This window comes from Mycothermus thermophilus (assembly GCF_041956435.1).
Source record: "Mycothermus thermophilus strain CBS 625.91 unplaced genomic scaffold VTJ04scaffold_2, whole genome shotgun sequence".
Classification (NCBI taxonomy): Eukaryota; Fungi; Ascomycota; class Sordariomycetes; order Sordariales; family Chaetomiaceae; genus Mycothermus; species Mycothermus thermophilus.
Genome location: NW_027191428.1, coordinates 2,958,392 through 2,985,278, shown reverse-complemented (window position 1 = coordinate 2,985,278; position 26,887 = coordinate 2,958,392). Strand labels below are relative to the sequence as shown.

The window sequence follows — 26,887 nt, the reverse complement described above, 5'->3', positions numbered from 1 at the left end:
CGACTCGCGTGCATCGCGTAAATGGCCGATGATTGTTCAGTTGGTTGCTACAGTGCAGCTCTGAGTCTGACACAGTGGGTCATGCCCGCGCGTAACAATGTAATGTTACCAACCGGCCTTGTAAGGAGCATACCCCCGTCTTCACATGGCCCAAGGACTCATATGAAGCACTCCACAGAGAATTAAGACGGAAAACTAGGGAGAATGAGCATGAAATTCCCATGAAACTGACATTGTCTGTAAGGTGCCTAAGAGAAATGGCATCTTGCCACAATAACACACACGCAACCGCTTGCCCCAAAACCGCCCGTGTACAAGAATCCCTTGCCGAGACACATACCGACCGAAGCACCTCATGATGGATGCTCACAGTACTTCAGAATGAACCCTGAGAAATCCAAAAACGCCCGATAACTCCCTCTACCTAGCCCGAACTAACCCGATTCCACATGACCCAGGACGACTATGAATCACCGGAACTTGCTGAAAATGACAGCGATGATGAGCAACACCAGGACAGTGATGATGGCGATGGTGATTATACGATTCGTAGCCATTCTACGTAAAGTAGCCTAGTCAGCATTGCGGAGCAAGACGAAAAATATCTTGGACTCAAGAAACGTCATACCTACGAGCGATGCCCTTGAGGCTCTTGATGCTGCGGTCAACGTAGCCCTCGCTCTCATAGAGGACCTGAGTGGTGTGGAGGATGGTCTCGCGCTGCTGCTGCAACTGGGCCAGCGTGTTTGCGCCGATAGCCTCGGTCTCATTGGCCAAGGCCTGGCTGGCCTTGAGGCGCTGCGTGCTGCGGTCAAGACGTTCGGTGCCTGAAATGGAGGCGAGACCGCGTCAGCAACTACGTCTCCGTCTAAATTAACCAAAGCACATGACACGACGGGTATTGCTCACCAGCGAGCAGCTGCTGCCTCTGCTCAAAGTGGGGGTCCCGGGACGAGGCGCCCGGATCATCGGTGTAGCGGCTACCAAAGAGCGCAGCGCGGTCATCGGCAAGGGAGCGCAGCTTGCGGCGATAGGCGTCAATGTCGGACTTGTAGTCGCGCAGGCGGCGGTTGATGGCGGCTCGGTGGGCGGAGGGGACGTTCTGCTTCTCCATCTGCATCTGGTCGAGCAGCTCGGTGGTCTCCTCGAGGGCTCGCTCGGCGGCGCTCAGGGCAGCCTTGCGCGGCTCGCCCGACAGCTCGGCGATCTGGTCGAGCTTCTGCACCAGATCGGCCTGGACCAGCTGGTATTCCGTCTCATAGTGCTTGAAGAGCTCGGTGCCGGCGTCGGTATCGAGAGGGTTGGCCATGATGGAGGACGGACGGGGAGATTGCGGCGGTTGCACAGGCGAGGTGTCGAGGCCGGAGGGGTGGAAGAGGGGTGTTCAGCCGGAGTCGGGGAGGACGGAGAAGGACGGGCAAGGCAAGCAGCGCAGCGGAGTCGAGAATGGGATGGTTGAGTTGTCTGCTAGCGGACTGAGACTCAAAGGCAGGGGCTGAAAAGCTGTGAGAAGGGCACGCTCGTTTTGCGGTTGCGTGGGAATATATAGACAATCGGGTGGTGATGTTTTGTTGGGGTGGTTGGATGATGGATGACGAAGTTCAGGAACCGACGGAACACTGGGCTTCCAGTTCCACTGATGAAACGGGGTTGGGGTTCCCTGGGTTGTCTCCGGCTCCCGCTGATGGCGTCGTCGTCGCATGCGGCGCGATCAAGCACATGACTGGGGGAAACCGCAGCCTGGGAAAGCAAAAAGTGGGTCCAGTGCGCGGCCTGGGTTCCCGCAGGTGCAGGGGTCCCGGGTGGTGACGTTGTTCCCCAAGTTTCACCTGGCATCAGCTTCACACCCACTGTCCAACACTGTCAACTTGGCCCCCCACTGCTGGTGATGGAACTCAGCCTCCAACACCACTCCGCTACCACATAAACGCCTCGCACCGCCATCTTCTGGCATGTTCGCTCATCACCATGTATTGCCAGAAATGCCGCACCCCTCTCCGGCTGGACAGCTCGCTGGAGGACCTAAACCCGGCTGCCTATGACCTCCTCATCGGTGCGTTGCTCTCTAGGTCCAGATATCACCTTGATTCTTCGAGACGCAATTGTTAACTCAGCTTCATCGCAGCGACACACGCCCAGCAAGAACCTGGGAAACCCACCGCCTCCCGAACCTCCCAACTCGTCGACCCTGCACGCAAAACTACCTATGACCAAGCCGTCAGCAATGCCTCGCAACCCATCTTCAAGCGCCATGCTGGTGCCTCTCGCGGCCTCGACACCCGGGGCCATCCCCGCGACACCTCGGCCATGTCGTTTATCTTCTTGACCGAGTCTCAGATCCATCCCGCGAGCTCGACCCTCTATCGCTCTAGCCAACAGCAGCCCAATGCCTCTTCTGCGCAATCGGCATCTTCCCCGGGGACAGCCCCTGATAATGACGATGACCCTGCCAAATCCCATGAGATGGAGCGCGTCACGAAGCTCTTTGAGATCCTCTCGGCACGCTCCGACATCGACCACCCGGTTTGCGTCGAGTGCACCGAAAGCTTGTTGGAAGAACTTCAGCAAAAGCTTGACGCCACAGCGCGCGAACGCGACGCCTATGTGGCATTCCTAAAGGAAATGCAGGCCAATGCCCCAACAGACGAAGAGCTTCGCGCCCGCGAGGAGTCCCTGCGCAAGGCCCGGGAAGCCGAGGAGGCCGCTCGCAAGGAGATGGTCGAACTAGAACGCGAGAAAGAGGCACTCGACGCCGAGTTGCGCGCTCTGGAAGAAGAGTCCCGTCAACTAGACGCAGAAGAGGAGGCTTTCTGGCGGGACCGCAACGCCTTTGCTAGCCGCCTCGCCGACTTTCAGAACCAGCGCGACAGTATCAACGCCAAGTTTGACCATGACTCGCGCCAGCTCGAGAAACTCCAGCGCACCAATGTCTACAACGACACCTTTTGCATCAGCCACGACGGCACCTTCGCCACCATCAACGGCCTTCGCCTCGGCCGCCTGTCCAGTAAGCCTGTCGACTGGCCCGAGATCAACGCCGCATGGGGCCACGCCCTGCTTCTCCTCGTCACCGTCGCCGACCGTCTCGGATATCGCTTCGACGGCTACGAGCCCCAGCCCATGGGCTCCACCTCGCGTATCATCCGCTATGACACGGCCTCGCCGGCCTCCTCAAGCCGCCTGGTTGCTCCGGGTTCCCGAAGCGCTCCCCCGCCTCCGCCAAAGCGCCACGTGCTGGATCTGTTCTCGTCCGGCGACGCACCGCTCGGCCTTACCTCCTTCATGCACCGCAAGTTTGACGCCGGAATGACGGCGTTCCTGGAGCTGGTCCGGCAGCTGGGCGCTCACGTCCATGCCCAGACGTCAGCCAGCGGGGCTCCGCTGAGCTTGCCGTACGTGATCGAGGGCGACCGCATCCATGGCGTCAGCATTCGACTTGGCGTGTCTCAGGATGAGGCTTGGACTAAAGCTTGCAAGTTCACTCTGACGTGTTGCAAGTTTCTGCTGGCGCATGCAAGCAACGTGAACTCGCCGTCTGGGAGGGATGGGACTTAGCTTGGTGTCAATGCTGTTCTGGTCGTTTTGGTGATATTCTTGTCACTTTCTCGTCTCTCCCTTTCGTTTTGATGGTTGTTTTGGTTTTGACTTCTGGCGTTGGATGGCCTGGGACTGGTTCAGCATCAGGAAGGCTGGCTCTGGCCTAGAAAGAGATAGATACCCACATGGATGGCGTTGAGAGGCGTTGGATACGGAGACCACAGGACACGGACGTCAACGGGCATGGTCGCATGTACAGGATACATAGGTAATGAAGACCGGGATATATTCGCACAGAGAGACAAGGCATGGAATCAGGTATTTAGAGTCAACGAGGAATAGAGCCCTTTCATGCAACCCAGGCAACGTCAGGCCGTACGAGGCGTTCCCCAAACTTGTACGACCCGTCAGATGGCGGCTTTACAAGAGTGAATTCAACGGAGTAAGCCGGACAAGCCATATATGTACATAACACACACCCGCATTTCCTATAGACGGTTCCGCATTTTCCTCATCGGTCACGGCCCCTGATCATGGCAGCCAGTGAATTTTCCCATGAATTTAAATAAGATAGCCCCCAACGAGTAAGACGAGAGGCCCTCGAACAGCGAAAGGGTGGATGGAGTTCCTCGACCCTTCGCCGCCTCCTTCGTGAACAGGAGGAGGGACGTGACTGAGGTGCTGTCTGTTTTAACGCGAGCAGCCGCTCTTGGCCACAATCTCGGCCGGGCAGCTGACCTGCCGCCAGTTGACGCTCGGGTTGTCGGCGTTGAGGAACCTATCGAAGGTGAGAAAAGGGAGTTAGTTAGCACTCAAGGGGAAAACAACTTCTTCCCATCGTCTGCCCTGTCCAGGGAGCAAAGACAGTGAGAGAGGAAAGAGGGAAACGCACCAGTCGAAGCGCCAGTAGCAGCCGGGCTTGAGCTTCTCGGGGAAGGCGTCGCACTCGTGGCGTTGGCTGATGCCGCCGTAGCGCTGGCCCCAGCCGTTGGGGGGCGCGCCGTACTGGTCGGTGCAGGCGTTGAAGATACCGACGCCACCGCCGGGCATCTGGAGAGAGGTAAGATCAAGCTGTCAGTACACTTCTAATGGCATGGCATGTACGGAGGAGGAGAAGAACAAGAATGGATGTGACGTACAGCAATATCAAAGTGGTTGTTCCCCAAATCGCCTCCCGTGTTGCTCGCCTGCACAATCATCCTCTTGCCCGCCACCGGCCCGCTGGTGAAGGTCAGCTCGTAGCAGGCGCAGCACCACTGCATCTCGTTGGAGCCGGCAATGTTGACGGCCGCCCAGCCATACGCCAGGTCGTCGCTGACCGCCCACGGGCTCTGGTCCGAGCACATGTAGGCGCCGCCGCCCGCGTCGCACCCGCTGCGCGTGTTGCCGCCGTCGAACAGCGGGTTGTCCCACCGGTCGCACGTCCGCACGGGCGCCGGGCCCTTGCCGGGCCACGCGCACGACGGCTTGCAGCAGTCCCAGTAGCGCGTGGTGCGGCCGCTGCCGGACTGGGCCGCCGCGAGGGCGGGGAGGAGGGTGAGGAGCGTGGTCAGGGGGAGCTGCATGATGGGCTTTCGGGATGTATAAGTCAGAGAGAAAGCAAGTCTGGAGGGATGCTGCTGCTGGTACTACTCCCAAACGAACGGGAGATTGGATGACCCTGACTGTGGTGATATCTGGAACGAGCACACCATCGACTCCAAACCAGGAACCACAGGGGACTAGGGGGGTTTCCTCGACATATATATACACCTCTGTCTATACCACCACCACCAAGAACGGCACCGTAACCCGACAACCGGACCCTCAACGTGCTGATCAGGTCCCCATTACCGCACCATTATGCGACGGGAGCGGAGATTGGGGGAGGGAACGCGCATATTGAGCGCGCAGCCAGGCCAATTTCCATGCACACGAGGACGAGTTCTATTCTTTGAGACTCAATGATTCGCGGGGAAGCTGGTGCCGGGCGGATGAGATGCCATGTAGCTACTAATGGGGTTGTTTCCCCCCAGGAATACCCAAATTGAAAAAGGCTGTCTGTCATGCTCGGCATCATTTCCGAGAGGGAGAAGCCCATCCGATGAGCCGCGCGGGTAATATACATGAGTGAAAAGGGGAGGGAGGGGGTGCCGCCATTCGGATGACTCCGGACGGTCGAGGAATGAGAGAGGTGCGCAGGATACAAAACAACAACTGCCGGGAGAAATATACTACGTCATTGTTTTCTACACAACTCTACTCAGGTACCGCGCTGGTTGAACCGGTGAACTCTCGCTTCCCAAGTCCTGACGCTTCACTCCTATTCCCAAACTTGATGTCATGAAAGCAAACCATGTGGCGCCGGCCGGCGGTACCGCTCCGAAGCCGTATGTGGTACGCGTGGAACGGGAGACTCATATCCGGGGGCGGCAAGGGGGGGTTCACATTCACCGGACCGGGACGGCATGAGATTGGGCTTGGCCGGGGGGCTCTCCGCATCTCGGCGCAGATCTGCCGGCCGAGGGGAGAGGTACCTACATTAGGCTGCCTACCATGTATGTAGGTACGGAGGTTTATACCACTAAACAACGAAACTCCGGGAAGACCGGCAAGGGGCGGACGGAAAGACAACAAAAAGGGAGAGAGAAAGGTAGGACAAAGTTTAGAAGAGTTAACTGATAATAGTGATTGAATCCGTCAAAATCAGCATATCTGGAAAATATTACCAGTCTCTGCATTTCTTTCATCGGCGGTGTATATTATCCCCGGGATTTAATCTATCTGGGACCCAGTAACCGCTGCCAGCCTAAACAGTGTCCCACGTGCATATTACTTCTTCCAAAATGCTTCACTCACATTGAGACCTGCGATTCCGATGCTTTCCAGGCCGGATGAGTGAGCATAGACAAGAATCAAAACCTGGGGTCGCTTGTTGCCGATCATCGTGATAATGTTGGATGGAGGGATTGCATGAGTGATCACGACATCGTTCGTAACCAGGATTTTCGTATGGTTGACATCACTTACACCTCGCCTTACTAGTAGAGGTGCGACTTATTTTGAGGACGGGTAGGTGTTGTGACACAACCATGGCGGGAGGGGCTTAGCATTGGATATTCCCATGATCGAAACAGCAAGCAGGCCAAGGACTTTTTCCCGGCGTTCCAATCTGAAAGCAACGAAATTGGATTTAGCCCAGAGCTTGGAAGGGCAGATTGATATAATCATGACCTTTTCAACACTTAAATCAGCGTAGACCCCATCCATCGCGCTCCGATCACTCAATATCCATACCCATGATGACGACCATAGCCGCTGTGGCTGCCCTCGTCTTCCTCTTCCTCATCATCACGGCGACGTCCGTACCTACCGCCGCCGCCGTAGCTAGGCCTCTCCTCGTCGTCATCGCGACGGCCATAGCCACCGTAACCGCCGCTGCTGCCACCGTAGCCGCTGCCATAACCACCGCCGTAGCTCGGCCTCTCGTCGTCATCGTCCTTGCGTCCATAGCTGCTGCTGGAGCCGCCATAACCACCACTGCTGCTGCCGCCATACCCATAACTCTGCTGTTGCTCCTCCTTCTTCCCCGCAAACCCGCTCAGGACCGAGCTAAGTCCGCCGGGGCCCACGCCCTGCTCCTTGAGCGCGCTCTTGAAGCTATTCTTGAAGTTGTCAAAGAAGCCGCCGAACCCCTGGCTGGCGCTCTCCTGAGCAGTCTTACCCTGGGCCACGCCCTGCACGGTGTTGCTGACGCTCTGCTTGACGCCGCTGAAAATCGCTGTAGCCGCGGCGCCGGCGACTTTATCCTCCATCGTCTCGGGGGCCTCGTTCTTGAAGTTCTTATGCATCTTGAGCTTCCCGCCGCAGCCGTGGCCGGAATCGTGCTCGCCCTCGCGGTGGTTCTCACCGCTCTCGACGCCCTCGCGGCTCAGCCTGCGGCGGTAGTCCTCGCGCTGGCGCTCCGACATGTCCTCCCACCACTCCTTGACGCATTCGAAGATGAGTTGGCGGCCCTCCTCGGCGCCGTCGGGGCCCATGTTGCGCTGGGCGGGGTGGTGCAGCACACCGTAGATGATCTTGTTGAGGAGCGCGTCGACGTCGATCGAGTCGTCGTCCCAGGCTTCCATGATTTGCGGCACAATCCAGGCAACGGTCTTGGAGGCGGCGCGGCCGGCGATCTCGTTCAGGATCTAATTGAGAAAAAAGAAGGTAGGTTAGCATAGGTATGTACCGAGGGGCAGTGGGAGAGAGAGAACGTACGTTGGTGAAGTGATCCTTGGACAGCATGGAGTGGGTAGGATCGGAGCAGTCGTCGTCCTCAAAGACGATGTGCTGCTCGTTCTTGCTGCTCTCAATGATCTCGGTGGCACCGGTGGCAAGCTCGTTCTTGATCTGCTGCAGCACAGGAAGGACAAACGGCGCGATAATCTGGAACACGAAGAGCGACAGCTGCTCCTCGAGCTGCTCGAGAATCTTGGGCAGGATGGGCACCTGCGAGATCTTCTGGGACAGGTCCTTGAGCAGCTCGTCGTGGAACTCGATGGCCGGCATGATCTGGCGGAACACCTGGCGCACGTGGTTGGTCAACTCCTCGGGTTCCTTGGGCGAAACGGTCAGGTTCTCCATCTGGGCCGCCTGGGCGTTCTCCTGCAGCTCGTCGACCTTGTGCTTATCGGACTTGCCGCCGAGGATGCCGTCGGGGATTTTGTCGAGGAGCTCGCGCAGAAAGCTGGTGTCCGCCTTCTGGCTGTTGATGAGGGTGCCTTCGAGGTCCTCGAGCTCGCTTTGGATCATCTTGTCCGAGACTATGGATCGTTAGATGACATATTCTCCACAGTCGTGAAGGGAATAGCGGCCGAAATTGGCATACCTTCACCCGTGACCGAGTGCAAGAAGTCAACACCACCAAAGGTGCCGGTGACGAGGGGATAGACACTCCGGCGGGCACCAGGGATCCTAAGTTTGGTGTTGCGACCGACGTGCGGGAAGACATCCTGCTCGCCCAGCTCGATGAGGGCCAGCTCAGTGTAGTTGCTGTGAGCGAAGAAGTCTAGAGGTGATGTCCATTGGTTAGGCTCTGAATCCTGAACGGCCATGTAACAGACAGGAGCATAAACACGTACCCTCGAGGCAGTGCAGACCGGTACCCAGGAGACGGAGAGCCTCGTACAAATCATCCTTATTGTATGCCGAGCTCCGACCGAGTTCAATGCAGCGAGTGAAGAGGTCGCGGACAAGCTGGGCCGAGGTCGTGATGCCGATCTTTTCGTTGGCGATGTAGTTCTTCATGCCCGTCTCCTCATCAATCGCCAGCTCGACCTCCTCATCCACCGGCCCGCGCAGGCGGGGGTCGTACTGCCTGGCGTCAACGTTATCCGCGTAGTTCTTGGGGTTGTCGATGTGTTCCTCGGGACGGTAGCAGCCCAGACGCTCGGCGGTGACCTCGAACTCCTTGGAGCCGTAGCCGAAAGTCAGGAAGCCAAGGATGCTCAAAGCCAGGCGGATGGCCTCGGCCGAGACGCTCTTTACTGTGCCGACGTCGACGGCTTGAGAGTAGTCGCGAAGCCAGTTACCAAAGTAGACGCGAGCGACGTTCAGCTTGTCGAAGCGCTTGCCGCCGAGGGCGCGGGCCGCGATGATCTTGAGGAGGGCATCTTCGATGTCACCGTGGCGCCCTGGAGGGGGTTAGCAGGTAATGTGAATGAGCAGGATGGGGGAAGTAGCTTACAGTTCTGGCCCTCGATCTTGGAGATACTGGCGATGTTGCCAGCACCAAATGCCAGGGCGGGTTTGGCAAAGCAGAAGAGGAGAACGAACCCGAGCAGGATCGGGAAGGGTTTGAAGGTGGTCATGGCTCGTTGGCTCTGCTTAGTGTATTCTTCTGTGGTCGGGTCTGTGATGAAGCTGGTTTGTGGGAATAGTCGGAGAAGGAAGGAAAAGAAGCAGATGGAGGGGAAAGGACGAGAAAGAGAGCTGGAAAATAGGAGGACTAGGTTTCCAGTTTCAGGAGGGGATGGATCTCAGCCCAGGACCACACACACCAAACTTGAGTGCGGGGCAACCATGACCTGGTCGAACAAGAGACGGACACGGCCCAGGCCCCTGGATAGTGGATTGGATGGAAACGATAACTTCAGTTCGGCATCGCCAGCGCCAGGTTCGCGGGTGGATTCACAAGTCACAGCGGAAACACGAGGAGAAGAGCGACGTGGACGCGCCTAAGAGTTTCTGGGCAACAAGTGCTTGGTTTTGTTTACTTAAGTCCACACACTTCCAGCATCCCTCGAATAGCTACCTGTTATTGATACGGAGGAATACCTAGGTATCTAAGCTCTGCTACCTAAGGTACGATAGACTCCAAAAGGGTGACCTGTCTTCCCGCGGCATCTGATGCCCAAACTCTGATTTAAGACCCGTCCTGCCCTACCTTCTTCTATCCCATCTCGTTGCATGACATCCCAAACCAGATCAGAAACACTGCCAAGGCTTCACCCAGCTCTGTCCGGGTCTTGTCGCGTGTCGCGGGGCGCCATGGCATCTGGAACCTGAACAGGGGGGATCTGAAGGAGGGGCAACATGAGCTCACTGCAGCAGATCGGGTAACAGCCGTCCCGTCGTCCAACCTGAACTCCCGAGCCTCCCGCGGTTGGGAGACACAGCGGTCGAAGAGAAAGACGACGATATGGAGGGGTCGCGGGGCTTCTTCGTGGCCTGGTCAGGTTGGATGGAGGAACCCTAGAATCGCTGACGCAAAAGCGGGGCTGATCGCAGACTTCGCAATCCCTGTCCTGTGCTGAGCTCCATTTCAGTGGCTCCACGCGGTGTGTGTCTGCCGGCCCGGCGTCGGGAGATGGCGGTTTCCCGCGCGAGCCTTCTCCCCACCTCCACCTCGGCGTCCGAGCATGCACGCCAAGACCAGACGAGGGGAAAGACGCGTCGGGTCTGTTTGGCTGCGGGGCTGCCTCGTCGAGGCGCTCACTGTTTGGCGCTGTCTGTCGCAACATGCATCAAAGTCAACAAACACAGCGACCGCGGGCTGCCTGCTGCCGGTACCCGCGCGTATCGCAGTGAGAACGGAGGCGCTTTGCTGGTCCGTAGAACGTATTGGATCTTTCATGTCAGGACTGGACTCGGTCCAGGTTATTGTGCTGCTTGCTTGTTCAATTCAACGAGTTCCCGAATGAACCAGCATCAATGCGAGTCGCAAGCATGTGATAGATGTCTGGCCCTGTGGTATGCTCCATCGCATACCTAGGTATGCTGGTAGAGAAGATCGGGAGTTGAGCAGGTTTTCGCTATGAGCTGAGGTGCAGAGCGGCCGTGGACTGCTCCGCGACAGCAACGGCTCCGGGTTACTGGATAGGTATGAGGGGCTACCTAGGTACGGATGACAGCTTGGAGGCGGTAAACAGAGGCTCGCTCATGAAGAACTTCAGGAGGACTACAAACAAAGCTACTGCTACCGTGACTCAATGTGGGCCAGCTACCTGTTGTGAAGGATCGTGCAAGATACTGTGAACGAACTGTACTCGCCCGTTTCGTACCGAGAATGGTTCACTAAGCAGATCGCTAGGTATGGATGACTTCAGTTTGCCTTAGGTCCTGGTGAAGGTGGGGTGAAGTGCCGCTGATGGGATGCCGAGCTCAAGTGTTCAGAGCTCTGAAGCACCAAGTCACCCAGAGGGGTTACCTCTGGTCATTACTACCTGAGAGCAGAGCAGCTCAAATCTGAAGCCCATTTGGTGCGCGCCCGTCCTACGTTGGGGAGAAGGCTGTACGGTAATGCCTAGCGCATGGGCGACGTCCCATGAACGTGCCAGACAAACGGGCGAGGGGGTTGTCACTCCCGTCGGCTGGAACCCAAGGCGCTGTGCCCGGGCTGATGGGAGCAGATGCTATCAAGGAGTGTTGGTAACTAGTTGCAACATGGTTGGGCTGGTCCCTGGAGTCTGGCAGTGCGCGTCCCAACTTCAGTGCTCAAGACCCAGCTCTCTGAAAACTGGGACACCATCCGGCTTGCTGGCGAGGCGCCTGGTTCCTCGCCCGGTGCCAGCTGGCTGCTCAGTGGGCAGCTGGGCGCAGTGCGCTGTTGGGTGCGAGGAGCTGTCCCTGGTGTCTTATCTCTGATGAGCTCTGGTGCCTCGAATGCACGTTCACTTTATCGTAACGGCCAGGATCTCAGACACTTCCGTCGGAGGCTGGGTTTTTGTGCTTGAGAGCTCTGGATTTGACTAGTTTAACTTAATTGACTCTCTCATTCAGAATGAGGATGCCCAGCAGTTCTGTTCAACGCTGTCAGACAGCGAGAGTCACTGAAAGCCGTAACCCGTGCTTCAGCACGTTGTGCCCGCAATCGTCCCGCGCGGAGGGAAGAGAAGAGGGGGTCATTCTCTGAGGGCTGGCTTTGGGGCTTGTCAGTTTGTGCTCCAACCCAGCTGGCCGAATCAGCCTGGTCTCAGGGCTTGGGCCTGGACCTGGGTCCCTCTGACGGGAGTCCCCCACCCCGGTCAGTTCGAGGCGCTGCCATCCAGCGTGTCCGCTTGCTGAGCGAGCCCTTATTGGACCATTCCAGGGCCATGTGTCACACCCGAAGCCGGCCCCAGAGCCAGCGCTGGAGTGTTGGCATGTCAGACTCGCGTCGTCTTCATTCAGTCCGCGAATCCAAGTCCTCTCACGTCACCTAATGTTAGGTAGCTTCAAAACTCAAGGATAAATTGCGAACAGCGAACCGCGATGCCGGGGCACCGTATGCAGCGCAGACTCAACCCTTGTGATTCTGCGGATGGTGTTGTTTTCGAGATGCACTCCATCAGGCGGTGGTTCCGGGGGAATAGTTGGTGTTGATCCGCCTCGAGGGGTTGCCGTGATAGTGGGAAACCCGCTGTTGATGCGCTGGGCTTCAGCGATGGAGGGCAGACGACGGGAAGTCCTGGCGTTCCGGCGAGAGAGCATGGCTCGAGCTGGGGCTTGTTGGTTTCGCAGTCCAGACCAAAGCGGGTCGGTGGTTCGTTGGCAGCCCAAATGCGCCCTGCTGGCCAGGTTGCACGGCGCCAATCAGTCCGCCCCATCCACTGCTTGGCGGACGCAGAAAATCAGCGCGAACACAGAGTGGAGGCCGACTTGCACTCGCAAATCGCTCTGATCTGGTGTTGTGTTGAGAAGACGATGGTGTCCTGAGAATCACTGGATTCCGTCAGAGCAAATACTCAATTGCTTGCTTAGAGATGCAATGGAGGGTATGGAATCGAATCCTTTCTGGACGCGTTTTGGAAGACTCAAAATGTGTTCTGAATGCTCCAACAAAGCTTGTGAAGCAGTGCAGAGCTTCCAGTGCTGGTGGTGGTGGTGGTGGTACCGCTAAATAGCAGGGCAGAGAGGACAGTGATGGAGGCGTTGAAAATTGGGGAGAGAGGAGACGGAGGCTGAGAGCGTGATTCTGATTTTCGGGGCCGAAATGCGGTGGGAGCAGGCAGGGCAGGATCGACCTCGGGGGGACTGGCCTGCCCTGTGCCGTCAGCAGCCGCCTTTTGCCCTCCAACTTTTGCCTGGGTTGGGTGCGCACCATTTTTTTTGCCCACCCATTTTTTTTCCAGGAACCAAGCCCCAGGCAGCTCCAGTAAAATCAGCGCTGCCCCTCCTCAGCACCTGCCCCACGTATAATTTCGGGACCCGCGCCCCTCCCCCCAATTTTCGCCCCAACTCTCTTCTCCCAAATCTCTCAGTTTCTTCATTTCAGGTCATTCCCGCCAGCGCCTACACAACGGTTCCCTCCACCGTCGCGCCGTCGCAGACCTGACCAAACCTGAACCCAGCACCCATCACCAGTGCAATCCATCCCACTAAATCATTCTTACCATACACCCACAATTACCCATCCTCACCACCACAAATCCGCAACAATGCCTCGCCCTCCCAAGAACAAGGCCGCTGCCGCCCCGGCTGAGGTCGCTCCAGTTCCTGTCGCGCCGGCTCCCGCCGTGCCCATTGCTGCCGCTCCGGCCACCACGGCCGCTCTTTTCAAGCAGCCTCCCGTCATCGACGTCGAACAGTTCATTCGCGTCCGCGACTCGGTAAGTTTACTGCTTTGTTTTGACTTCGCATCGCCGCCCAGCATACCCCGCTTCCCTCCCTATGCACCCTAGCCGTTGCCATTGCCGCCATCACGCTTTGGCGACAACAATGCCATGACCCAGACCGACATACCAAAACAAAACAATTCTCTTGGTGTTGTCATACACATCACAATGACCGCATTCACCATGCATGTCGCGCAAGCTGCCGACACGCTCATCGCTCACAATGCGCCATTCATCGCATTCAAAAAAAGCGACTCATCTACTCAATGACCTGAGATCAGAGTGCTTTGTGCACTCTTGACTCGATGAGTTTATCTGGCGGATGCGCTGGCGACGCGACGCGAATTTCATCGCTACTCATCATCTCAACTACAGCTGTGCGCTAACATTCCTCGCAGGTCTACCAACGGCTTCAGACAATCCAGGATCTGATTAGGAGTTTCTCCCAGGATTACCTGCGCCAAACCAACCTTCTCATCGGCGAGGGCACTACTATTGAGAATGGCGGCGAGTTGGACCGCATCGCCGGCACCCTCACCAACCTCGTGCCTGCCGTTGCCGCTCCTCCTCAGCCTCCCGTCGAAGAGAAGAAGGAGCGCAAGAAGCGCAGCCATGACCCCAACGCTCCCAAGCGTCCCTTGACTCCTTACTTCCTTTACATGCAAACCGCCCGCCCCATCATTGCCAGCGACCTTGGTGAGAACGTTCCCAAGGGCGCCGTCCAGGACGAGGGCCAGCGTCGTTGGGCCGTCATGAGCCCCCAAGAGAAGCTCGGTTGGAACCAGGCCTACCAGTACAACCTGCGCCTGTACAACGCCCGCGTCCACTCGTACAAGAACGGCAACCCTGACGCCAAGAACATGACGGACGAGGAGGCCCGCGCCTATGCCGATGCTCATAACATCCCCATGCCGCCTCTCACCCACGTCGAGGGCGCCGTCCCGAACGATGATCAGGAAGCCATCGCCGAGCAGCTGCAACAGACCGCTCCCACCGAGCCTGCCCCGGCCCCTGAGCCTGCTCCCGCTCCCGCTGCCGCGCCGGCCGCCGAGGAGGAGTCTTCCTCCAAGACCCCTAAGAAGGCGGCGACCGGCCGCGGTAAGCGCAAGAGCACCGCCGCCGCTACTCCTGCCCCGGCTGCAGAGCCTGAGGCCCCTAAGTCGGCTGCCGCTACGCCCGCCAGCCCCGAGGCTAAGAAGAGGAAGCGCGCGTCCAAGGCTGCTGAGCAGGTCGTTGAGGAGCCGAAAAAGTCGGGTCGTAAGAAGACCAAGACCGGCTGATCCGCCGTCGTCCTGAAAGCAAACAAAAAAAAGCCGTGTTGTGTTTTCTCTTTTCCCTCGGTTCTCGGTCTCTTGGGTCGGGTTGGCTGGGTTGCGTTGTTTTCGCGTTATTTTTGCTTGCTTTTCGTCTCACGATACCTCTGGAGAAAGGCGGTTTGGGCGGGCTGGCTGGTTGATTGGGCTTTTCTGCTCTGAGAGGGGGAAGGAAAGGAGGATCATGTCGAGTGTCGCAGCACCTAGCTGCTGCTGTGTACCTACCTACGTACCTAACCTATGGACATAACAACGGGAAGGGAGTTGGGCGACGGGTTTGGTCTTTGGCTTGACTGGCTGTTTAGGCGGGATCAGGTCACGCTGGAGTTTAAGGCTTTTCCTATCTCTCACCTTTTCGGCGGTTAGGACCCAGGTTAGGGGAATGTGATATGTCATGTTATTTGCTTTTGTACATCTACCTCTCTCTCGATGGGCGTTGTGGTGTAGTCCTTGAAATGATCCTGGATTTGCCAGGCTTTACCCTATTCTCCTGTCTGAATTTTGGTGATGAGGTGTCCAACGAAGTGAGAGTTATGCCAAAGAACAGTTGAAATATCTTGGTGGGATGGGAGAGTTCCGGCCGCCTGATCGTCTCCCTACCTTTCCTACCTGACCTACCTGAGGTAGGTACTTATGGGCTGACTGTGTGAGTTGATTTGTGATGCTGCGTGTTGTTGTGTGAGAGTATCCAGAGCAGGACCTCTAGGTATGTAGCTACTAAGTGGAAGAGGTGTGATGTCCAGCGTGGTCAATTCCAGCGGTCTACGTCTACTAACACAGGGAACAAAAGGTGCCGTCCGTGACCAGCCTGGGAGGTACTCTATCGGCAAAGGTATATATACCTGATGTATGCGTCATACCAAGGTTGGGGTTGGACGCTAAAACCAGTCAGCATGCCGGAACAGATACCTGATGTCAGTGAGTTAGATAGAAGGGACATCCAGTAGCTCCATAAAGTCAGTGAAGCATACCTGGTAGGCAGTGAAGCAAAGCAGGTAGGGAACTGTCTGCCGTGGCAGAGTGTATCGGATGGAAGGTAAACTGACCTGTCCTGTCCTGTCTCAGGTCAGGTATGTGCCACCCATTCACAGAGCATCTCACTGTTGGCCCTGTGCAGAGGGGGATCGACACCTACAGAGAGTACTGGGAACAAGAATCCTGTAGTGGCCTTCCGGAACCGTTTCAGTTCCATACCAGGCGAGTCATGCCCTGGCCCGGGTGCCAAACCTCAGACAGGCATGCACCTAATACCGAAACCGACAGCGGGAGCCCAAGCGCTCCAGAACAACTGAGGTGGGGTGAAACCAAAGTCTCAGTTCAGGACAGCGGCCTGGCCTGGCGGACAGGGCTATTATTCTGAGTATTATTCTGGGGATGGGAGGGGCCCTCCCCCGCCTAGCTTCCCTCAGGAACAGCAGGACCTGACATTAACCGTGACTCCCCGTAGCCTTCTCATCAGTGCTCAATACTACATCTCAACACCCTGACTTCAGGTGTCTACCTATGCTTGCTTTACTCCGTCCAACATGTCACGATGGCAATGACTCTTCAAATCACCAAACAACAGACATGGTTACCATCCATATCGTTGAGAAGTTGACAAACTAAGGAGGTAGATACAAGTAAGAGAAGAATAATAACCCAAAACTGCCCACGGCCTTCATTGCAAGAACCGGGACTAGACCTGAACTCATCAAGCCATTGCTCGACATTGCTTTCATATAGTCGTCTCCTCTGTCTCCCATACTTACCTAGGCACAGCCCCTCGCATGCTTTCCACTCCCCTACTCTCACTCCCAACCAAACCACCCCGTCCCTATCCGCACCCTCTCCCTCACAGACATCTCAGAAAGCAAAATAACTCTGCGCCAACGGTAACTCCATGCTCGGCGCGGCCTCGCAAACCTTGCCGTCCGCTTTCACGATGTACGTCTCCGGGTCCACCTCGATGTTGGGGCAGGCGTCGTTGTGCTTCATGTCGCGCTTGCCGACGGCGCGCGTGTTCTTGACGGCCGCGACGCGCTTGCGCAGGCCGTACGACGCCACGGCGCCGTTGGAGATGCTCGCCTGGCTGACGAACGCGACGCTGCTCTTGGGCGCGAGTGGGGCGAACATGGGCCGCGCGATCTGCGGCTGGACGGTGGGGATGGAGGCGTTGGGGTCGCCCTTTGGAGGTGTTAGTATCTGTCGGGTTGAAGAAAATAACAATAAGGGGTAGGTAAGAGGAGGAAACAACATACCATCTGCGCCCACGCAATAAACCCGCTCTTGACCACCAAGCTCGGCTTGGTCCCGAACCACGCCGGCTCCCAGAGCACCAGATCCGCCAGCTTACCCGTCTCGATGCTCCCAATCAAATGCCCCACACCCTGCGCAATGGCGGGGTTGATGGTATACTTGCTGACATAGCGCTTGACCCTGAAATTATCCGCTCCCGTGCCCTCGTCCTCGGGCAGCGTGCCCCTCTGGAGTTTGTTCTTGTGCGCCGTGTGCCACGTGCGCAGCACCACCTCGCCCACGCGGCCCATGGCCTGGCTGTCGCTGCTCATGATGCTGATGGCGCCCAGGTCGTGCAGCACGTCCTCGGCCGCGATGGTTTCGGCGCGGATGCGGCTCTCGGCAAAGGCCACGTCCTCGGCGATGTCCTTGGACAGGTGGTGGCAGACCATGAGCATGTCGAGGTGTTCATCGAGGGTGTTGCGCGTGTAAGGGCGCGTCGGGTTCGTCGAGGCCGGAAGGATGTTGGCGAGCCCGGCCACGCGGATGATGTCCGGGGCGTGGCCGCCGCCGGCGCCTTCACTGTGGTAGGCGTGAAGCGTGCGGCCCTTGGCGGCGGCGATGGTTTGCTCGACGAAGCCTGACTCGTTGAGTGTGTCGGTGTGGATCATGCACTGAACATCGTACTCGTCACAGACGGCCAGGCAGCTGTCGATGGCGGCCGGTGTTGAGCCCCAATCTTCGTGGAGCTTGAAGCCGCAGGCGCCAGCTTCGGCCATCTCACGCAGACCGGCCGCGCCGCTGTCGTTGCCCTTCGCGGTGATACCCACGTTGACGGGCAGGCCATCGGAGGCGATGAGCATGTCCCGGATATAATTCGGCCCAGGACTGCATGTCGTGGCGGCGGTGCCAGTGCTGGAACAGAATCAGCTCCTGAACCCATCCTGACCATCAAAGCAAGGAACCATAATCAGACTCACCTCGGCCCTGTTCCACCACCAATCATGGTCGTCACACCTGAAGCAATCGCCTCCTCCGCCTGCTGCGGGCAGATGAAATGGATATGCGAATCGATACCGCCGGCGGTGACAATCTTGCCCTCGGCAGCAATCACATCCGTGCAGCTTGCCACCACCATCCCCGGCGTCACCCCGTCCATCACATCCGGATTGCCCGCCTTACCAATACCCACGATCATCCCTCCCCTCACACCAATATCCGCCTTGTAGATACCTGTCCAATCCACCACCAAGGCATTCGTCACCACCAGATCCAGCGGTTTGTAATCGGCATCCGCCACAGCGTGCGCCCGGCCCGAAGCCTGGCCCATGCCGTCGCGCAGCGACTTCCCACCGCCAAACTTGCACTCGTCACCGTAGACGGTGTAGTCATTCTCGACTTTGATCCACAGGTCTGTCTTGCCGAGGCGGACAAGGTCGCCCGTCGTGGGGCCAAACATGGCGGCATATGTGGCGCGGTCGAGGGTGGCCCCAGGGATGGCAACGGCATCTCCTCCCTCGGCGGGCGGAAGCAGCGCCGCATCGGCAGCAGGCTCCGGCGTGTGCAGGAACCCGCCCTCGATCAGACGGGTCTTGATGTCGCCGATGCGAGTTGGCTCGACAAGGCCGGAGGCGATGGCATTGCCACCGCGGATAGCCTTGCGACCGCCAATCTCGACAAGGGTGACGGTCTTGGTGTCGCCGGGCTCGAAGCGTACCGAGCTGCCCGAGGGTACGTCGAGGCGGAAACCGTAGGCGCGCAAGCGGTCGAACTCGAGCTGCGGGTTAGTCTCGATGAAGTGGTAGTGGCTGCCGACCTGGATAGGTCGGTCGCCGCGGCTGGTGACCTTCAGGCGAATGCGGCGACGGCCCTCGTTGAGACGGATCACCTTGTCCTTGACGACGACCACGGCGCCGGGCTGGCGCTCGGGAGCGAACAAGGCCGGGTCCACGGGCGGGAACAGCGAGTCTGCGTTGGCAGGGACGGGGATCAAGCTGCCGTACAGGGCGCGTTCCAAGTTGCCATCATCAGTGGCGATGGGGTCTTGGACCGTGACGAGGTAGGTGCCTGTGGGAAAGGTACCCTCGACCTGGACCTCGTGGAGAGTCGAGCACACCTCGGGCAGGACGTGGCGGCGACCAAGCAAGGTCCGGCCGAGGGACATGAGGTCAGCCACGGTGTGGTTACCATCGCGGATAAGCTCGTGGAGGACAGAGGCGATGAGGGCCTGCGCAGGGTTAGTTGTCAGGAGGTATAAGAGAGGGCCCAAGTCTCATCATGTCTCTGACTTACAGTGGCCTCGGTATGATTCAATTTCACGCCGCGAGCCAGCCGCCGCTGGGCCAGGAAACCCAGCTGCGAGATGATAAGCTTGTCGATCTAAACACCCAGTTGTCAATGTTTTGTCCCAGTCAAGGATCAAGGTGTGTAGTGGATAATAGGATGAGATGAACAGGACCCAAGAGCTTCTAGCTGTCTAGCTGACATGATGAACAGACCGGCCAGCCCCGGTCGTAGTGCTAGCTCACTCACCTCCCTAGGAATAAGATGCATGGTTGCGTGATGCACCGAGCTGTTTTCTCAATTCAATGGAAGCGGGCCTGTGCTACACCGGCCTGCAATTAAAGTCACCTGGATGCCAGGCGATGACAAGTCAGACAATACTTGAAAACCGTTGAGGTTGCCCTGGATCTTGAGATCCGGATCCTTCCAGGAGGTACGTTGTATGTACCGTCCATGTAATGCTCGCATTCCGCGCGAGCGCCCCTCAATGGCCGAGGGAGTCGCGGGGCCCGCGATTATCTGCTTCCTTGTCACCCCATCCACAGTGCCACAGCACCGGAACCCCGCTGATAAGCTCGCATGTCGGGTGGGATGCAGCTTGTTGCCCCGCGAATGCTTGTCATTGAATCAACGAGGGGCAATGTGACTTGCTGCGAGTTAGCGAGCGCCAGCTCGGGGCATAGCAGGCAGGCTCTTGACGGGAGCTCCAAAAAGTCAACCCCCAAGTTCCGTCTGGGAACTCAAGTCTCGGCCAAACCTGGGAGGTTGGCTGGCCAAACAGCTGCAATTCATATTACTAACATGGATATATGCCGAATTTGCTTGCTAGGTACCTTGTGTGTGTATGTACCTATGTCAATGCAAGAAATCAAAACATGGCTGACTGTTCAAATCCAAAGTCCCTAAGCCTCACCCTGTATGCTTCTAATGCCGCCTTGATTCCCAATTCCCTGTGCCCCCTGAAGAAAGTCCAAGAAATAAACAAAAAATGTAATCCAACCCCGCAAGGGTGACCCAATGCGCCTGGAACCCCATGTCCAAGCCCGAACCGTAACAAAAGAAAATAAAACCCAAGAAAGAGATAATTCACGACTGACGCTCAGCCTGCTCAAGCAGCCGGTCGTCGCCGCCCTTACCCCGGGCCAGGACGGCGGCAATGCGCTCATTCTCGACGGCGCGGATCCTCTTCCTCGCCGCCTCGAGCTTCTCCACACTGTGATTGATGGTCTCAATGTGCACGCTGAGCGGCACGTCCACAATATCGCGAACCAGGGCGGGCTCGGCAAGACGGTCCTTCAAATCACTCAACCCCACACGGATCTGGTTCAGCTCCACGATCACGCCCGTCACCTGACGGACGGCATCCATCCGCTGGGCCTCCACGCGGCGGAGCAGCAACAGCTGGTTGTTCAGGTTCTCGAGGCGGCGGTTGGTGGCGCCGATCAGCTTCCACAGCATCCAGAGAATGTCGCCGCGTTGGCTCTTGATCGTCTTTTCCGTGCGCGTGACCAGCTCGTGGATGGTGCCCAGCTGGGCCTCGGCCTTGCTCAAAGTGCGCAACACGCCCTGAGCCTCCAGGATCAAGGCGCCGACCTTTTCAGACACGAGGCTCGCGTGCTCAATGTAGCGGTCGAGCAGCCGGCTCTCGGAGAACACGGCAGGCTGGAACGGAGCAAACAGCCAGTTTGCCCAGGCAGCGATGAGGCCGTTTTCGTTGCTGCCGCTTCCGGACCCGTTGTCCAGGGAGTCGATATGGCGCAACGTCCAGCGGTTCATGCTGATGACCCAGTCAACGGCAGAACCGACGTGAGTGTTGAACTGCTGAAGCTCGTCCGAGGCAGCTCCGGCGGATTCGATGAACTGGTCGAACTCGAGCACGAGCTCTTCGCGTTCGCGAAGGTTGCTATAGCGGACCATAGTGCGCAGATCGCGGATGGACGCCTCGGATCGCTTCATCTCCATGGGCAAGGACACACCCTCTGCCGCCTTCTCCAACACCTCCTCAAACTGGTCCTGGACCGTCATCAGGCTCTCCAACTCGAACGGGCGACGAGAATCGCCGCCTTTCTTCTGCGAGCTTCTCGGGGCCGGGCAAAAGGGCAAGCCCAACAATGATACGCCTGGAATGCGGCAAATGGGCGCGAGCGCGGCGGGGACGGGCTTTGTTGCCAGGTTTTGCAGCATGATGACGGCGCCAAAGGCGATGTACAGCGACACAAGAATCGCGACGGGCTTTTGCAGAGAATGTAGGGCCCGGCCCAGCAGCCCAGCCGCCTGTGAAGAGGTTCCGATTGGCGGTTTCGTATCGCGCGACTTCTGCTTGGTGTCGTCGTCCTCCTTCTTCGAGGGCTGGCCATTATCTGGGCTGTCGGCGCTGCTCTTCCCACTTACTTGGCGCTGCCGGAGTTGTGGTGAGCTCGATGACGGTGACTGCTGGTCTGAGGGCCTCAAGGTGGCGGTCGATCGCGTGGCTGGCCTCCTGGGACTCTCAATGTCTACCTTGGGCATGTAAAACTCGAGTTCTGGACCAGGTGGTTGTCGAAGCTCTTCTCTTGTACTCTGGCGCACCGAGGGGGGAATTGACGGGCGGAAGGGGCTGCGCAAGAGCACGCGCTCGTCCTCCTCGGCCCTGCTGACAAAAGACTCGATAGTCTCCTCTTGCGACCCGCTGATACTCCACGGTTGGGAGCCGCCGATGCTGTAGGGCTGAGAGTCGCCAACGCTGAAGGATTGGGAGGCGCCTTGTTGTGAGCCGCTGGAAACAATGAATTCCTCGTCAACGATGGAAGTATCGAAACTGTCGTTCTCGCCGCCTTCGACCATGCGCCATGAACTCTCGGGGTTGTGCTCCCGCCTCGCGGAGGAGCGGGTGACTCTGGAGGACATGACGGCGAACTCAGGCTGACGAGCAGCGCAGTCTGGGAGAGATAAGAGGAATTGGGCGGGTGGAAGGCAAGGAGAGAGGGGGATCAACACAAGTCTATAAAAATACTCGCGCGATTAAGATGGACGGGCAGCAGAGGGTGGAATCGGATGGAACGACAACAGGCAAGTTCGACTAAGAAAGTTGGGTTGCGACGCGGAGATAAGAGATGCAGCGTTGATAATCGGCGATCTGCGACGCGTGATCACGAGTTGCGCGAAGGCAGCAGCACCGTTTTATGGGATGCAGCACCCGGGGAAAAGTGGGGCACTCTAGCTCCCTGGCTTTCCCGTCTTGCTGCTTCTCGGGTCTAGCCACTGCCCCTGCCTTGCCGACAAACAAAAACAGTGAGTCACCTGCAGGCAGCAAAGGCCTCGAGAACTCTTTTTGTTGTGTTTGTGCTTCGTGCTTTTGTTTACATTCTACAACTTGACGCGACGCATCTTTCGGATGATCGTCAGGGCTGCTGACACAATGGGGAGTGTCCATTTTAATGATGTCAATCCGCCGAGATCAAGCTGGAGGGGTACCGGTAATTCTGGGGTGGCCCCCAACACACCATACCACAACACCACAGCCTGGGTGCTGTCAGATGCGAACCCGACAGCTGTTTGTGCCTCCCTGGCACTGACGCACCATGGACGCTGCCGCGGCGGGTGTTCCTCCCGAGGCCGTGGGTGGGATGATCTGTGGATGGGAAAGTGACAGGGGTGGGGCAGGGATTCCGGAGCCAAGACAGGAACAGCCAAAGCTTAGCGCGACCGTTTTCCCGGCTTGTCGGCTTGTCACAAAAGATTGAAATCGGGTTGCTGCAAACAAACGGACCACCCACACCACCACCCCCCCAACATTCAGCCACCACTCCACAACCACCACCTCAGCAGTGGTTGTGGCAGGCAGGATGCCCCTCCCGCGCGGGCTGTGGCGGGCCTCACGGCTTGCGACGAGGCCATTGAGGATATCCAGCACACCAGGGCCAACCCCAATTCCTCCCCGTATCCTGGTCCAGCAGTCCCGGTATTGCTCGTCATGTGAACCGGCGCCAGCACCATCCAATGCCTCCTCCCCCTCAAAATCCGCCGCTCCAGATCATCGCACCCTCGGCGTGCAACAGGAACTGTTCATGACATCTGTCTACAGCCCCGGCTCGCCTATCTTCCTCCCCCATGGCGCCCGCATCTTCAACCGCCTCGTTGATTTCCTCCGCAAGCAGTATGTCCGCTACGGCTTCCAGGAGGTCATTACACCCACCATTTACAAGAAGGCACTCTGGGCCCGGTCCGGACATCTCGAAAACTATGCCGAGGACATGTACACCGTCACCAGCACCTCTCCCTCCCGTGCAGATCCCGTCGAGGACGGCGAGGCAGGCAGCGAGGAAGCCGAGTACGGGCTCAAGCCCATGAACTGTCCCGGCCACTGCCTCATTTTCGCTTCTCAGACGCGCAGCTACCGCGACCTCCCCATCCGTTATGCCGACTTCAGCCCGCTGCACCGCAACGAAATCTCGGGCGCTCTGAGCGGCCTGACTCGGGTTCGCCGTTTCCACCAGGACGACGGGCACATCTTCTGCCGCCCGTCGCAGATCCGTGACGAGATCGCCCGCACCCTCGACTTTGTCAGCCTCGCCTACCGCGTGCTTGGCCTCGGCCCGTACAGGTTGGTCCTGTCGACCCGGCCAGAGCAGTACCTGGGATCGCTGGAGGACTGGGAGCAAGCCGAGAATGCGCTTCGTGAAGCCCTTTCTGCAAGCGGCCATCCCTACACCATTAACGAGGGCGATGGAGCCTTCTACGGTCCCAAGATTGACGTGATCCTCCGTGACTCAGACGGCAAGGAGCACCAGACTGCCACGGTGCAGCTCGACTTCCAGCTGCCGCGGCGGTTCCATCTCGAGTACACCGCGCCAGCGCCCGAGTTCGAACGGCGCGGCGAGATTACCACCGACCCCGCGCTGCTGGCGGAATACGGCCCTGTCCGCCCCGTTCTCATCCACCGCGCCGTCCTGGGGTCTGCGGAGCGTCTCATGGCCCTGCTTATCGAGCATTACAACGGAAAATGGCCATTCTGGCTCAATCCCCGCCAAGCCATGATCGTCACCGTCAACAGCACCGAGCCGGTGGTCGCTTATGCTAAACATGTCCACGATGTGCTGCTGGGGGCCGTCCCTGAAGGCGAATCGGGAGGGCATGGAGCGATCAATCCGACCGGGCTGGCTGTCGACTTGGACGACAGCGACCGCAGCGTCGGGCTCAAGGTGCGCGAGGCTACAACAAAGGGGTATGCCCTGATTGCGGTGGTGGGGGGGCAGGACGTTGAAAAAGGCACGGTGGGCGTCAACATGACAGCAATGGCGAGGCCGGAGGATAGCGAGGAGGAGAAAAAGAAGCTGAAGCGGGTTGACATGCCAGTCGACAAGTTTCGCGACTACATGCTGGAGCTGGTCGCGGCGTATAGGTGATGATGTTATGACAGATACAAATACGGGAGATGATGTTATGTATTATACTGTACCATGTTGCACGACGAGGACTCGTAGAATATTACTAAATGATTCAAGAGAGTCAGGGACATGCGTTAGGCTTCGATATCATCTAAACGGGAAACGAACTGCGGGGCATATGGGAGGTAGATCATAGTCAGCGTCCATCCATCCCCTGGCAGCGATGACGCACATGGCCAGGGCAGCTTTCTGAATGGAAGGTGGGGTGTGGGGTGCCCCGCTCCCGTGTTCCTGAGCTCCAACTTCACGTCTCAAGCTTGGGCAGATTTGGTCCATGTCCTCCTCAACATCACGACCTTCCTCCTTCAACTCCAGCCCACCCATTCCCAGGTCGAGTTGTCGAGACCTGTCAGAACTTAATTAATTCAATTCCGTTCCACAACCCCAGTGCCACCATGGAAACCACCAACGCTCCTATCGAAACCCCTCCCGACTACATTGCTGCCGCCCGCGCTGCCGGCATCCCTCTCCGCCAAAGTGCTCCCATCAGGAGAGGCCCATTACCTCTCAAGCTTCCCATTCTCGAATATCTGCGCTCCAAGCGTGTCATCCTCGCGAGCGCCTCGCCCCGCCGTAAAGCCTTGCTAAGCCAAGTCCGTCATTTCCTCCCCTCCCCTTAACAGCGACTCAATTATGTACCTTAGCTGACAACCCCCTTCCAGCTCGGCCTCCCAAACATTGAAATCTGGCCCTCCAACTCCCCTGAAGACCTCGACAAGAAGAGCCACACACCGGAGGAATACGTCGCCGCCACCGCCCGCCGGAAATGTCTCGACGTCTACGAAGCCGCGCTCAACCGCCAGGCCGAGCTCTCCTCGTCCAAACCACCACCAAAAAAACAACAACCCCCTCCCTCCTCCACCAACGATGACGACGAAAAGGACGACGACAACAATGACAACGAAAACACCCCCCTCCAACAGCAACAAGAACAAGAACAACAAGAACCAGACGAAGCAACCCGCCGCCGCCTCCTCGAAGAACCCGCCGTCGTTATCGCCGCCGACACCGTCATCGCCACCCGCGACGGGCGCATCCTGGAAAAACCCCGCTCCGAGGCCGACCACGTGCGCATGTTGCGCCTGCTGCGCGATACGCGCACCCACCGCGTGCTGACGGGCGTGTGCGCGCTCGCCCCGCGCGATGACGCCGCGCATCCGGGATACCTGGTCGCGACCCACGTCGAGGCGACAAAGGTCACCTTCGCCGACGTGGACGAGGGGTTGCCCGACGACGTGATCGAGGCGTACGTCAAGACGAGGGAAGGCGCGGACAAGGCCGGGGGGTATGCGATTCAGGGGATCGGCGGGTTGTTGCTGGTAGAAAAGGTGGAGGGGAGCGTAGATAACGTGATTGGCCTGCCGGTGAGGAAGTGTTTGCAGTTGTGTGAGAGGGTCGTGTTTAAGCAGGAGGAGCTGGAAGATGGCAACGAGAGTGATTAGGTCCGTGTGGCTCGAGGTTGCGAGAGAGGGGAGCATGGTAAAACCTGGCACATATAAAGGGGGGATGGCATGGTGAGCGGTTCTCGTGGTTCTACCCGGCTCCCGGGGGTCATATCCTCATCTTCAAGACGGAAAATAGAGGGAGGCAGGTTCTATCCAAAGTCCCAGTAAACCCATTCTGCATTACCTAAAAGTCCTCTAAAGTAACAAATTCCCTGTCTAAGTAACTCTACAAACCCGACCAAGACCAAAACCCGTATCTATCCCGCCTTCTCTAAGACCTTCAAACTCCGCCCAACCAACTTCTTATCACTAAACAATAATACAGAAACCATTTCCTAGTGTTCAACCTTCACACTTTCTTCCTCTGGTTGTTCCCGCCATCAACCATCAAAGTCTCTCCCCTACCTACCTGGGCAGCCGGAAGGGATGCGCCTCCGTGTTGAAGACGAAGTCGTCCAAGCTGATGAGCTCGGGCTCTGAGAAAATAAGGTAAAAGTAAACCTCTCGTCAAAAATTACCGTGACAACCTGGCTTGGCACCCCACCCCGCGATTCAACCCAACAACTTCAAATCGCCATTCTTCCTGCAAACAAGCCTAGAAAACAGAG

General features: G+C 57.9%; 12 protein-coding genes across 12 annotated transcripts; 6 read left to right on the top strand and 6 right to left on the bottom strand.

Moving 5' to 3' along the window:
• Positions 1–21: 21 nt before the first annotated feature.
• Positions 22–414, top strand: VTJ04DRAFT_3249 (uncharacterized protein; the record flags this gene model as incomplete). The annotated part of the gene is made up of 2 exons (XM_069361128.1): positions 22–120; positions 256–414. The coding sequence occupies 2 exons, from the start codon at positions 22–24 to the stop codon at positions 412–414; spliced, it is 258 nt and encodes an 85-aa protein (XP_069221770.1).
• A 56-nt stretch (positions 415–470) lies between these two features.
• Positions 471–1,309, bottom strand: VTJ04DRAFT_3248 (uncharacterized protein; the record flags this gene model as incomplete). Its single annotated transcript, XM_069361127.1, has 3 exons — positions 471–558; positions 629–827; positions 910–1,309. The coding sequence occupies 3 exons, from the start codon at positions 1,307–1,309 to the stop codon at positions 471–473; spliced, it is 687 nt and encodes a 228-aa protein (XP_069221769.1).
• Positions 1,310–1,384: 75 nt separating this feature from the next.
• Positions 1,385–1,702, bottom strand: VTJ04DRAFT_3247 (uncharacterized protein; the record flags this gene model as incomplete). Its single annotated transcript, XM_069361126.1, has 1 exon — positions 1,385–1,702. One exon carries the CDS (start codon positions 1,700–1,702, stop codon positions 1,385–1,387), a length of 318 nt encoding a protein of 105 aa, XP_069221768.1.
• A 266-nt stretch (positions 1,703–1,968) lies between these two features.
• VTJ04DRAFT_3246 (uncharacterized protein) lies at positions 1,969–3,555 on the top strand (the record flags this gene model as incomplete). Its single annotated transcript, XM_069361125.1, has 2 exons — positions 1,969–2,053; positions 2,126–3,555. 2 exons carry the CDS (start codon positions 1,969–1,971, stop codon positions 3,553–3,555), a joined length of 1,515 nt encoding a protein of 504 aa, XP_069221767.1.
• Positions 3,556–4,227: 672 nt separating this feature from the next.
• VTJ04DRAFT_3245 (uncharacterized protein) lies at positions 4,228–5,102 on the bottom strand (the record flags this gene model as incomplete). The annotated part of the gene is made up of 3 exons (XM_069361124.1): positions 4,228–4,315; positions 4,430–4,587; positions 4,677–5,102. 3 exons carry the CDS (start codon positions 5,100–5,102, stop codon positions 4,228–4,230), a joined length of 672 nt encoding a protein of 223 aa, XP_069221766.1.
• Positions 5,103–6,800: 1,698 nt separating this feature from the next.
• On the bottom strand, positions 6,801–9,371 carry VTJ04DRAFT_3244 (uncharacterized protein; the record flags this gene model as incomplete). Its single annotated transcript, XM_069361123.1, has 5 exons — positions 6,801–7,709; positions 7,780–8,324; positions 8,390–8,569; positions 8,643–9,194; positions 9,248–9,371. 5 exons carry the CDS (start codon positions 9,369–9,371, stop codon positions 6,801–6,803), a joined length of 2,310 nt encoding a protein of 769 aa, XP_069221765.1.
• Positions 9,372–12,973: 3,602 nt separating this feature from the next.
• Positions 12,974–13,362, top strand: VTJ04DRAFT_3243 (uncharacterized protein; the record flags this gene model as incomplete). The annotated part of the gene is made up of 2 exons (XM_069361122.1): positions 12,974–13,073; positions 13,256–13,362. The coding sequence occupies 2 exons, from the start codon at positions 12,974–12,976 to the stop codon at positions 13,360–13,362; spliced, it is 207 nt and encodes a 68-aa protein (XP_069221764.1).
• A 56-nt stretch (positions 13,363–13,418) lies between these two features.
• Positions 13,419–14,875, top strand: VTJ04DRAFT_3242 (uncharacterized protein; the record flags this gene model as incomplete). Its single annotated transcript, XM_069361121.1, has 2 exons — positions 13,419–13,589; positions 13,994–14,875. The coding sequence occupies 2 exons, from the start codon at positions 13,419–13,421 to the stop codon at positions 14,873–14,875; spliced, it is 1,053 nt and encodes a 350-aa protein (XP_069221763.1).
• Positions 14,876–16,753: 1,878 nt separating this feature from the next.
• On the bottom strand, positions 16,754–19,678 carry VTJ04DRAFT_3241 (uncharacterized protein; the record flags this gene model as incomplete). Its single annotated transcript, XM_069361120.1, has 5 exons — positions 16,754–17,074; positions 17,149–18,040; positions 18,106–19,352; positions 19,418–19,504; positions 19,658–19,678. 5 exons carry the CDS (start codon positions 19,676–19,678, stop codon positions 16,754–16,756), a joined length of 2,568 nt encoding a protein of 855 aa, XP_069221762.1.
• Positions 19,679–20,494: 816 nt separating this feature from the next.
• Positions 20,495–22,294, bottom strand: VTJ04DRAFT_3240 (uncharacterized protein; the record flags this gene model as incomplete). Its single annotated transcript, XM_069361119.1, has 1 exon — positions 20,495–22,294. The coding sequence occupies one exon, from the start codon at positions 22,292–22,294 to the stop codon at positions 20,495–20,497; it is 1,800 nt and encodes a 599-aa protein (XP_069221761.1).
• Positions 22,295–23,232: 938 nt separating this feature from the next.
• VTJ04DRAFT_3239 (uncharacterized protein) lies at positions 23,233–24,792 on the top strand (the record flags this gene model as incomplete). The annotated part of the gene is made up of 1 exon (XM_069361117.1): positions 23,233–24,792. The coding sequence occupies one exon, from the start codon at positions 23,233–23,235 to the stop codon at positions 24,790–24,792; it is 1,560 nt and encodes a 519-aa protein (XP_069221760.1).
• Positions 24,793–25,229: 437 nt separating this feature from the next.
• Positions 25,230–26,276, top strand: VTJ04DRAFT_3238 (uncharacterized protein; the record flags this gene model as incomplete). The annotated part of the gene is made up of 2 exons (XM_069361116.1): positions 25,230–25,427; positions 25,497–26,276. The coding sequence occupies 2 exons, from the start codon at positions 25,230–25,232 to the stop codon at positions 26,274–26,276; spliced, it is 978 nt and encodes a 325-aa protein (XP_069221759.1).
• Positions 26,277–26,887: the final 611 nt, after the last annotated feature.